Source organism: Mesoplodon densirostris, chromosome 1 (assembly GCF_025265405.1).
Source record: "Mesoplodon densirostris isolate mMesDen1 chromosome 1, mMesDen1 primary haplotype, whole genome shotgun sequence".
In the NCBI taxonomy this organism is placed as follows: Eukaryota; Metazoa; Chordata; class Mammalia; order Artiodactyla; family Ziphiidae; genus Mesoplodon; species Mesoplodon densirostris.
The window spans coordinates 32500840-32513315 of record NC_082661.1 but is presented as its reverse complement, the minus strand read 5'-3'; the positions used below and the strand labels follow the sequence as shown (position 1 = coordinate 32513315).

Below are 12476 nucleotides of genomic sequence, written 5' to 3'. Positions count from 1 at the left end.
TAGTACAGGGGTAAAGGGATGAAGAGAGAATAAATGAAGATTACATAAAGAAAAACGGAATATAAGGTAATAGATTCTATTGGAACAACTATGTTTATAAAAATTATGAAAAAAGGCAAAAAAGACTGAGTGGTAGGGTGTCAGATGACATTTTCCCCCACTTTTCCTATTTTTCTCTAATTTCAAAAAATGTTAATATATGAACTTTATAAACATTCTAGTATATCCATCTCCCCCCGCCCCAATCACACATGTATGTTTATATAACTTCCTTTTCCTTTAAATAGAACATGGCAACCAAATCCAAATCTTGGCTGTCACTTTTCTCAGTGGCTGATGAAGACAGTTGTCGGCAAGTAAAAGAAAGTAAGAGGGGGACTCTTCACATGATGCCTAATTTCTGGAGGTAAATGGGGCAACTTACTGGGAGCTTTCATGGAAACGGTGTACTCATTCTCCAGCTTGGCATCCACCGTTATTGAGGGAGAATCCTCAGGAGAAAATTCGGCTTCTGTTTTCACCCTCTCATCCAGCTTACATCTCACAATGACGTAGACAGTGGTTTCTGCCTGGAACGGGAAACCAGTCATTGTCCCTTCTCCCTCCTGTTAGGGTGCTGAGCCAGAGGGCCTCCCCAGCTTCTGCAGCCCCAGCTCTACCTAGTGAGGCTGTTCCAGAGCAGGGTGGGGTCTGCAGTCCAGTGGCGGGCAGTGACTGCTTGCCATGAGTCCCAACAAGACAAGTTACAAAAACCAAGAGTGAACATTTATAAACCTTAATAGCAATTTGATAGAGTAATTTTAGGTCTGTCAAACCTAATAATAATTTTAAAACCTGGGGCTTGTATTTCATATGTCTTTTTATTTAATTTTTATAGCATTTCTTTTTGTTGTATATTATAAAAGTATTGGTCCATGGCAGAATTGGAAATTTAAAACAACAAAAATTTTTTAAAGTTCTTCACCACAGATAGTTTGAGAAGCACTAGTCTAGATCAGCCTTGCTATTCAAAGCGAGGCCAAGGGACCAGCAGCATTGGCATCCCTGAAAGCTTGTTAGAAATGCAGAATCTCAAGCCTGCCTGGACCGACCACACCAGAGTCTGCATTTTACCAAGACCCCTGGGTGACTCATGCACCTTACAGAGTGAGAGGTACTGGTTTAGAGAAGCCCTCTTGGGTTCTGCAATTTATGCTGTTCTTAGATGGACAAAAATAACTTACTGGAGGATTAATTTTCCCAAGGCACTGAGCAACCTAAGTAGCTATTTTACATTGCTTTGAGACCACCTGCCAAACCTGCTAAATGGAATTATCTGTTTTACTGGGCTGGTTACGCGATTAAGCTCTTAAGACACTGAACTAGAAAGAACAGGCCCTCCAAAAAGCAGGGGAGAAGGAGGAATTTCTGGCCATAGCTAATCCCCAAATGTTCATTGTAAGATTCTGCTCTCCAGCCCTTATAGTAGGCCTTCATGACAAGGGCCACGATTCCAGAACAGGTGGGAGGGGGATGTGGTCCTGGCTCACGGAGACTGCTTTAGGGTGAATGTGAATGTGTTTGTGGTTGACCTGACTCCCACTGCAGGTCCAGCCCTCTCCCACCTGCCCCTTCTCCCAGGGAGCATGGGGAGCCAGAGAAGACGAGTGTGTCTCTCCTATTGACGGTCAGGACCCAACCCCAGCCCAGCCGCCCCAGGAGCCAGGGACCAGAAGCAGGCAACAATGAGAATCCTGGGTCAGTGGCAACCAGCACAGGAGAAGGAGCCAAAGCCTGGAAAACCAGGGGGCATGGGAGGGGCATCATCCTTTAGTCTAAACCCTCTCCCCACAGGCACCCACCAGCGTGGTCTCAGGATGAAAGGGGCATGGGGCAGGCAGGAAGGAGCACGAGGACACTGGAAACTGAAATGCCCACTACAAAGGCCTGGACAGTAAGGAAAAGGAGTGAAGTGGGTACAAAGAAAGGGGAGTGATGAGAACCAGCGACCTGGGGATGCACAGCCCCATCTAAAAGGTCACTTGACCCAGCTGCTCATCTCAGGCCTGGTATTACCAGATTCTGATTCAAAGGAGGCTGGAAACAGGTTTTCATGCCTAACTCTTTAGAACACTGTGCAGCTGGAACCAAACATGTCTATGAGTTCAATCCAACCCGAAGCAGCAGTTTGCAGCCCTCATGGAGGGAGTCCTTGCCCAATGCCTTGTGGCCTCAGGCTGCGCAGAAAACCACTCACAAGTGCAGGGAAGCTAGGACTTCCCATTTCCATGGCCATCATGCCCTCTTGCCTACAGGAGCCCACAGTGGCAAACTTAGCACAGGGCTCCTACCCACAAAAAAGTGTTTCAGTGCTCTGAACCAGTATCACACATTTCTCATCAGGAAAAGAAAGATAATGAAAAACTATCAATACTATGGTAGGATTCAAATGACAGTGGCCCATCAGTTGGCCATCACATTCAGGTCACCTCTTAACATAGGTCCTACCCCTGGAAACATTAGTCACATGCTCAGGCATTAATTTTCTCCCTTTTGCAAGCAATGCTGGGCAGCAAGTTTCAGCCACCGAGATTCAAGGCATTCATTTGGGCCGTAAAGGGGGCCAGTTGATGGAGAAGCAAGCTCTCAAAATGCCCAGCGCTAGGCTGGAAGGAACAGACCCCGGCCTCTAACTCCAGGGTTGGCATACAAGTGTTTTGTAATGTTCACGTCTGCTGGTCTTCAACACGTTCTAAGTTTTTGATCATGAACTTAATGTCTTAGATTGATGACACATACATTCCTGGGCTCATCGCCCTTTGACTTAAAGGAGTGAGGTGTGCCCAGGGCCCAGGCACCGGGGGTCCCAGGGTAGCTAGTGCACAGGGAAACCCCACGGGAAGGCTGGGATTACAGTAAGGTGCAACAGGAGAACCCCGCTCCCTTTACTACAACAAACTTCCACTGAAAAGCCCCAAAGCCCATGCTCCAACATCCATCCACCAGCCCCAGCAGTGCCTACCCCACAGCGGATGCGGTCCGGCTGCACCACCATCAGGTTCCCGGGTGAAGTCTTCAGGGGCAGGCTCTGCTGCTCCGAGTAGGGAAGGACCTTCTCGTCCTCGGTCTCAGTGTCAGTGACTGAGTCGCAGCCAGAATCTGTGGCACAGAGAACACGGCTGAATGGACAGAGAAGGAAGCAGTGCTGGGCATGTTCCACCCCCATTAAAACCCCAAAAGTTACCAAATAGGAAATGGCTCTGACCGTCAAACAAATACAGGCTGAAGGTAGTGACTCAGGAAATCATGAAAGAGGACCTCATGGGGAAAAGTCAACCACCATGGAGGCCATGAGGGGAGGGTGAAGACAAGAGGACGATGGTGTGGAGAAAAGCCAAAAAATTTGAGGCGGGCTGCTGTCTGAGGCTGACAGGTCTAGTCGCAAACAATAGACTTCTGGAAGCTTTACCTCTGGACTTCTTGCAGGGCTGGCTTCAGTGATTGTGAGGAAAGAGGCCCCTTCTCCTCAGGGGGGGGTGTGTGTCAAGAACGGACTGTCCACTTAAAGGTCATCTTTTGAACATCAAGTAAAACCTGCACTTTCCAGGAAGCGATTATTCCTCAGGGTCATGGCTAGCTAACATATTCTCTCTGGAGCAAGGGTAAAAAGCAATCACTTTCAACAAATCTTAGAGTATAACTGGGTTCCAAATCAGTACCACAGCCAACACCTCTGCTGTGGAAAGATTAGAGCGTGCACAGATTCAGTGAAGGCAAGCAGGGGTGTGCAGATAGGGTGTGGCACAGAATGAGATAATGCTGAGATGGGGTAAGTGGAACCTACCAGCATTCTAGGGCGGGGGCTCTTAACCAGGGCTCATTGATTGATAGGGTACCTGTGTGCAGGATTCTGTGTGTGTGTGCATGTGTGTGTGTGTGTTCCTCAAAGAGGAACAAAATGGTTAAGAATGGAAGGTTCATCTAGTCCCTTCGTTGGGCTTGCTCTTCTCCATTCCTAAACCACTGACAGAGCCAGACAAACATACTAGGTACTGCGAGGACATGAAGGTGAACCGGACGTCCATCCTACCTTCAGAGAACCCTCACCTAAAAGGGCTGGTGAGAGGTAGGGGTTAACTTGGCTGATTCCTGCAGGCTGGCCTCCCATGGAAGGAGTGCAGTCCTTCCTGGGAGAAAGCTGGGGTGGCAGACCAGGTATGCGATATGTCCCCACAGAAAGCTGTAACACAAGCTTGCACTCTAGATCCCAGGTCATGTCAGGAATGGGCTGAGGTGGCAGAGCAGGGATGGGGAACCAAGCACCACCGTGTCCTGGGGCTGTAACTGTGAGGCAAGGGCCTCCAGGGACCTTCTCAGGCTGGGAGAGGGGCCGAGGCTTCCCAGATACGCAATTGAAAAGCCCCACAGCCTTGGACAGGGGTCTTGTCCTACAGCCTGACATGTGTGCTAACAGATGTCTACACAAGGCCCCACAGTGTGATGGGCAGTGAGGCACGTACTCCTGCTGCTCATCCCCTCTCTGTGATTTCTCCCAAGACGCACTATTCCAGAAGGCCGGGCTGAGGGCAGCTTGGTCTCTGACCTTGTTCACACAGCAGGAATCCAGGCAGATCTTAGTGCTAAGAGAGGGGGCAAAGAACCCTGGGAGTTTCAAGGAGGAACTGTTTATCACTAGGCATCAGAACCATCAATCTCTTCTATCTTTCCTTTCCTTTCAGTCCTACCTCACTTACTCAGTGCTAATTATCCCCCTGCAAAGGCTAAGTGCAGTAGTCTTCCCACCTCTCTGCGGTCCAAGCGAAATTAACCAAAGGCTGCCATCTTCTCCATTGGATCTGCCCTTCCCCACATCCTTTTCTCCTTGACCGGTTACTACTAAAATGACCAGGGACCATCTCCATGGACAGAGCTGTACACGCCATCCAAGCAACTCCCACCCACCATGGGAATCTGTGAAAGAAAGAGCCAAAAAATTAGGGATAATATTCTTCTTCTTAATAATTATATAACACCACATCAAGCTTTAATTTTGTATTATTTGATGCCTGAACATGCCAGTTTTGCATTTCTGAAGTTCTTCCTGGATGAGAAAATAACCCCATTGACTTAAAACATTCAGTCAGTTTCTTAAAGCTGCAAGAAGCTCCCTGGAACTACTTATCGTTCTAGAATTGTTTAGACACTATTCTGTGTGGCTAGCGTGGTGGGTATCAACCTATTATAATTTACTGTACAGGTATAATCTCATTGGGAATCTCACAGTACAGTCTATTGCTTCAAAAAAAGAAATCTCTTCAGGGACTTCCCTCATGGTGCAGTGGTTAAGAATCTGCCTACCGGGGCTTCCCTGGTGGCGCAGTGGTTGGGAGTCCGCCCGCCGATGCAGGGGACACGGGTTTGTGCCCCGGTCCGGGAGGATCCCACATGCCGCGGAGCGGCTGGGCCCGTGAGCCATGGCCACTGAGCCTGTGCGTCCGGAGCCTGCGCTCCGCAAGGGGAGAGGCCACAGCAGTGAGAGGCCCGCATAACGAAAAAAAAAAAAAAAAAAAGAATCTGCCTACCAATGCAGGGACACAGGTTCAAGCCCTGGTCCAGGAAGATCCCACATGCCACAGAACAACTAAGCCCGTGTGCCACAACTACTGAGCCTGCGCTCTAGAGCCCACAAGCCACAACTACTGAGCCCGCGTGCCACAACTACTGAAGCCTGTGCGCCTAGAGCCCGTGCTTCGCAACAAGAGAAGCCACCACAATGAGAAGCCCACGCACCGCAACGAAGAGTAGCCCCCACTCGCCGCAACTAGAGAAAGCCCATGTGCAGCAACGCAATGCAGTCATAAATTAATTAATTAATTAATTTTAAAAAAGAAAATCTCTTCATTTCTCCCAAATTACTGACCCAATTAGTTGGCTGGCCAAAGAGTCAAAGCTATAGTAAATATAATCAAGAAAAGAACAGAGAAATAGAAATAAGCCAAATAAGGAAGAGATGATAACAGCAGATATGGAGAAGAATTTTAGAAACATACTGATGTGAAAACTCATTGCTAAGAGTTTTTTTTTATTTCAATACAACTTTTATAGAAAAATATAAATTACCAAAATTGTCTCAAAATAAGTAGAAAATCTGACTAAAACAATAATCACACAGAAAATTTTTCTCACTTTTCAAATAAAATGTAAAGTACAGGTCACACACCCATTGCTGCATTGAATTTTAAATTGTAGTTGCCATGATGTTTTTCTTTACAACATTTAATTTTCCTATCTAGGAAAATTCCATTTATATAGGTTTTGTGTCTCCTACTAAAGTTTAAAAAACAATAAAGGATAGTCTTATTTTATATTAAATGTATCAAAAAATTAAACCAAGCAATTAAATACAATAGACAACTGCAAAATCAAGTTTCATTCTCATAAAAACTTAATATGTGGTAAAGAAAGCACTAAAAATCAGTACAGAATAAAGAAAATGGTTGGTGAGGATGACAGCAGATGGTACTGAAGAAATTTAGCTATTTGGGGTGGGCATGGAGGGACAGAGAGACTGTTTAGAATCTTCCTAATTCTTATACACTCCAAAATAAAATTTAGATGGATTACAGATTGAAATGAACAATGAAAACAAATTTTTAAAAATTAAAAAGATAAAAATATGGTTGAAAATTTTATCGTTGTTTTGGGAAAAGATTTGTTTACCTTAAAAACAACTGAAGAAATAGAATCCAAAAAGCAATAGAGTTGATGGCATGAATTTAAAATTTTAGTAAACAAATTTATAAAAGCCTAAAAACTAAATTGTAATGCTTTGGCAGCATTAGTCATAATAGACACAGGTGGAAACAACCCAACAGTCCATTCTTTGATGAATGGATTGACAAATTATTCAGCCATAAAAGGAATAAAATACCAATATATGCTACAACATAGATGAACGTTGAAAACATTATGCTGAGTGAAAGAAACCAGCCACAAAAGACCACATATTATATGATTCCAAATATGCGATATGTCTGGAATAGGCACATCTATAGAAACAGAAAGTAGATTAGTTATTGCCTAGGGCTGGGGTTCTTGGGAAGCTGGGGGAGGTTGGGAGATTATAGCTAAAGGGTGTGAGGTTTCTTTTTGAGGTGATGAAAATATTCTAGAATTGATTGTAGTGATAGTTGCACAAGTCTGTGAATATACAAAAACATCATTGAATTGTATACTTTAAATGGGTAAATTGTTTGTTATGTGAATTATATCTCAATAAAACTGTTACCAAAAAGTTCAATGGCAAACCACAAATTGGTTAAAAAATTTGACATAAATATGCCAAGGGGCTGATCTCCTTAATATATGAAGAGGTCATAGAAATCTCTTTAAAAATACCCAAAGCCCAATAAGTAGATAATTCACAAAGGAAGAAATAAAACTTACCTCCCCATTCAAAAAAATTAAAAATCATTCATTATCTCTAATCATCATGGAAATGCAAATAAAAATAATATATTACTATTTCACCTTTTCTAATTAGTAACTATTTGAAGGTGAGGTAGGACAGGTACTCTCATTTGTTGCTGAAGAAAGTATAAACTGGTACACCCTTTCTGGAAAGCCATGTGACCATATACAGAGAAAGAGCAAGTCTTTAAAATGTTCACATCTGGCCACATAATTCTACTTCTAGAAATCTCTCTTAAGGAGGAAAATAACTGTTCAAAATGTAGACAAAGATAGTGAACCAAGATGTCTGCTAAATCATTCTTTGCATTGCTGAGAAACTAAAAACAACCTGTCTGATAAAAGAATGTTAAAAATATTATTTTCAAAGAGTTTTAAGTAAAAGCTTATGATATGTTAAGCAAAAAAGCAGAATATAAAATCATATATCTTATAATGTAGCATATCAATTATATGAAGGAAAATGCATTTTAAGAGGTCAGAAGAAAATGTATGGATAAACTGCATGATCCTTCCCTCCCTCCTTCTTTTCTTCCTTCTTTCCTACCTTCCAACCGTTCATGTATTTTCATATTCTCCACAATGAGAAAGCACTTTGATGATGGGGATGGGTGAAGAGAGAAGTTAACACCTGAATCTTTTGGCTAATCACTTCATCAGCTTGGTATCATTTACGATGAGATTGGTCCTCATAGTACAGCACTTAGCAGGTTTCCCCAGTGTTCAGATGGGTCCTATAAACAATCCCTTCCAGTAGGTCTATTCATTTCGTTACCTGAAATGAATTAGCTACTGGCAGCTAATTCATTTCAAGAAGTCAGGCAGGATGCCATTCACTCTGTAGGGAGATTCTGGTGGCGCTGATTGACAGCACCTTCACTTAAGTTTCTTCAGCCACTTCGGCCTCTTCCACAGCACACTACAGACCAAGCCAGGGTCCAACCACTTGAGCAGATGCAGAGTTTCCTTTGAAGGATATACCAACCCAGACAAAAGAACCACTGAAACCCACCTGAAAGAGTGAGATGACCCCAAAGTTTCCCACTTAAACGTGTAGATTCCTCTCGCCCCCTCCCCACCTTGAAGATAAACACCAGCTTTACTGTCCTGCGACTCAAATAAATAAAAATTTGAGTGAAGGCACACTGAAAACCCCAAGGATCCTCGCCAGTTAAAGTCTTATTAAGACACCAATAGTATCCTTACTGCTTTAAAATTTAACAATATCCTCTCAGCTTTCATAAGGCCTGGAGAAACTCTGGAGAAATTATAGAAGACTTTCTTTGTGCATCCAGCTCATCTATAAAGGGCCCTCGTGGCAAACACTCCTTGAATTCAGTGGTAGGAAGTTTGTGTCCCCAGAGAACTTGGCTGCTTTCTCTCATTAGACAATAAGAACAAGCTAACATGGTGTGTTTCACCTTCTGCCCTTGCTGCCAGGTAGCTCAGTTTCAATTTTGGTTCTTAACCACTGTTAACACTTTCATCCAGGTCTTGGTCTTTCCTATTTCTCTTTTTTATATTGTGTTATTTTGGAGGCTGCTTCAAAACTTTGGGGATCTAGGCAGGATGTGAATCAATCTTTCTCAAAACTGGTATCTGCCAAAAGTCCACAGATGTAGTCTTACGAGAGTCAGTGCTTGGGCTTTTCATTTAGAGGACAATGCCTTTAAAATGGGATGAAAAGACATTCCAGATTATCTGGATGACCACATTATAACTGGGTCCAGCCACAGGACTGTGGTGCCCGTGTGTGTGTATCATTTTGCAACTAGGTCTCGCTAAGCTGTCAGGGGCTAATGAGGAAAGAAGACAGGGGGCAGGATGACATGTAAATGAGGCATTTGTGCCAAGTGAACACAAGAAGGTTTCCCCATACACTACTTCACACAGAGAAATGCAGTGGGAGATCGAAGTCCCACAGTAACACTGGGGAGCTGTAGCAAGTGTGACAGAATCAGCGAGCACCAGAGCTTTGTGCCACGTTCATGATGCTGCTTCAGTAAATGACCATCATCTATGACAAAACAAATGTAAGGCTTCCCTGGTGGTGCAGTGGTTGAGAGTCCGCCTGCCGATGCAGGGGATACGGGTTCATGCCCCGGTCCGGGAAGATCCCACATGCCGCGGAGAGGCTGGGCCCGTGAGCCATGGCCGCTGAGCCTGCACGTCCCGAGCCTGTGCTCCGCAACGGGAGAGGCCACAACAGTGAGAGGCCCGCGTACCGCAAAAAAAAAAAAAAAAAAAAAAATGTAGTCAGTTTACCCTGTATTTATTTTATGCATGTATTTGTATCTGGTTCATTTGTTTTGCTTTTGGAGTTGGGAAAGAACAATAAGCATCAGGAGTTGAATATGTTTATACGTATTTCAACAACATCAAAATAATCTACCGACACTAAAGGCTCATAATTCTGTTTTTTTTTTTTTTTTTTTTTTTTTTTTTTGCTGTACGCGGGCCTCTCACTGCTGTGGCCTCTCCCGTTGCAGAGCACAGGCTCCGGACACACAGGCTCCGCGGCCATGGCTCGCGGGCCCAGCCGCTCCGCGGCATGTGGGATCTTCCGGGATCGGGGCACGAACCCGTGTCCCCTGCATCGGCAGGCGGACTCTCAACCACTGCGCCACCAGGGAAGCCCAAGGCTCATAATTCTTTTTCCTTTACAAGGGAGTCTAAAAAGTTATTTAACATTATTTGGGTCTAAAGAAACTATGAATTTTAAATGAATTGAGCATGTGTATGCACTTGGACACACACCAAGCCACGTGGACAAGCTCATACTAGGTAAGAGGGCTGGTGACAGATTCCTGATTACTACTAATATTGACAACAATAAAAGTTACCATTTATTGAACATCGTGGTGACTGCTTTAATAGTCAATCTCATTTAGTTCTCACATCAACCCTGTGAGATAGAAATCAATATCCTATTCCTATTCGATAGATGGAAATGCAGTGCCTGAAGGATTGAAGTAACCCAGCCCAGGTCGTGCAGCAAGCAAGCAAGAGGCAAAATGGGAGTTCGCCCCCAGGGGTCTGTGCCTCCTTCGAGGATGTGGACCAGGGCAGGAAGCAGCATCACTTGCTATTCCTGGTCTGGGGTTGTAACTGTAGCTCATGAGACATGACATAAGCTTTTGCTCACCAACACCTGGTGGTCCTGCCTTGCTCTGAGCAATACTGCCTTGGTTAGGTATGCCATGACCTGCCACCACGGCCAACAGGCACATTCCAAGGATGGGGTTTAAGTCAAAAGACACTGAACTCCAACTGAACCAGCCAGGGTCCCACGTGCTCCAGGGGCCTCTGCCCCAAAGCTACAACTGTCTCACTTTCCAAATAAGTTTTCAGACCACAGTGCTTACTGCTTCTTTCCTGTACGTTGGTGTTCAGTCAGGACTGTTTTTTGGTAGTCTGAGGGAGGGGTAGGGTAAGGATGGCCAGAGAATGATGTTTTCTGATCTTGAAGCATTTTTTTTTTGTTTGTGTGTTTTGTTTTCCAGAATATAAAAGCTAACTTCTCTTGGGAGGTAATGCTAAGCTTTGGGGAAAGTACTATAAACAGGTATCTTTATTCTTTAAAAGGACCACAACTGCCATTGTTGAGCATTTACTATAGGACAGGAGCCATGCAAAACCCTTGACATATGTGATTCTATTTTATCACAGCTAAGAGATTGGAATAATTCTGCCCATTTCACAGATGAAAAAAATAGGGCACTGAAATTTAAATAAATTGTCCAAGTCACACAGTGTACGCTGTATAGAAAGTTAACCCCCAAATCCATGCTCTCGTGCACTCTGATAGTTTCCCACACTGGGAAGCAGGTGACTGGTACACAGGAAATAATTCCAAAGTGTACAGCAAACATGCAGTGACACTGAGCCACATAGTAAGAAAGCAGTCCCCTTTCAATTCTTTCAATCCCACTCATATCAAGAAGAAAGGCTCAGTTTGGTAAGAGGATGCCTTTAACTTCTCCTTAACATGCTTACCTCTCTCTCTGAACCAGGGAAGGAACAAGGCCTTAAGCTTCTGCAGGCATGAGTGTCTAGTAGAATTTACTACCACTGTTTTGTTTTTATTGTCTTTATTTTTATAGTTACCTTGTTTCTATCAAGAGATACTGTTTTTTCACTTATAGCAGCAAAGTTTCCTTTTAAAATAAATTTATTTAAATAAAAAAAACGGGAATTGACTTAAAGAAAATATTGTTAAGAGTATAAGGAAAAGTTTGGAAACAGATAGTGGTAATAGTTGCACAACATTGTGAATGTATTTAATGCCAAATTGTATACTTAAAATTGGTTAAAATGGCAAATATTATGTTACATATGTATATACATATATGTGTATATGTATATATATATTCACAATTTTTAAAAATTGATAATCTAATATACCCCCCAAAACCATTGAATTATACACCCTATATGGGTAAATTGCATGGCATATAAATTATATCTCAAAAAAGCTGTTAAAAAAGATAAAGCAAAACCCATGTTGATGATCCTCAAGTGACTGAAGTTTGGGAAAAGCTGAATTATGCTATACTGCTTTCATTGTTGTTTTTTTTTATTCACTCATTTTATTTATTTATTTTTTAAATTAATTTAAAAAATCTTTGGCTGCATTGGGTCTTCATTGTGGTGTGCAGGCTTCTCTTGCTGCAGAGCACAGGCTCTAGGCGGGCAGGCTTCAGTAGTTGTGGCGCATGGGCTCAGTAGTTGTGGCTCGTGGGCTCTAGAGCGCAGGCTCAGTAATTGTGGCACACGGGCTTAGTTGCTCCGTGGCATGTGGGATCTTCCTGGACCAGGGATCGAACCCGTGTCCCCTGCACTGGCAGGCGGATTCTCAACCACTGCACCACCAGGGAAGTCCCTATACTGCTTTCATTTTGTCAAGCTAAATTTATTAGTGATTTTTTTAAAATAAGGTAAAGCAAAGGTGGGAAGGCAGGAAGAAGGCCTGTAGCATAAACATGTCAAATTATTTTATCTGACTTTTAGATAACAAGGAAAAAAAA

At 43.5% G+C, this 12476-nt stretch overlaps 1 protein-coding gene across 1 annotated transcript in view; it reads right to left on the bottom strand.

Moving 5' to 3' along the window:
- Positions 1–12476, bottom strand: part of PIK3AP1 (phosphoinositide-3-kinase adaptor protein 1) — a 114436-nt gene that overhangs the window by 64137 nt on the left and 37823 nt on the right. Inside the window, exons 4-5 of the mRNA XM_060095776.1 lie at positions 3002–3138; positions 425–569 (exon numbers count right to left, since the gene is read on the bottom strand). Coding sequence (XP_059951759.1) covers positions 425–569; positions 3002–3138 — 282 coding nt within the window. The remainder of the gene's footprint in view (positions 1–424; positions 570–3001; positions 3139–12476) is intronic.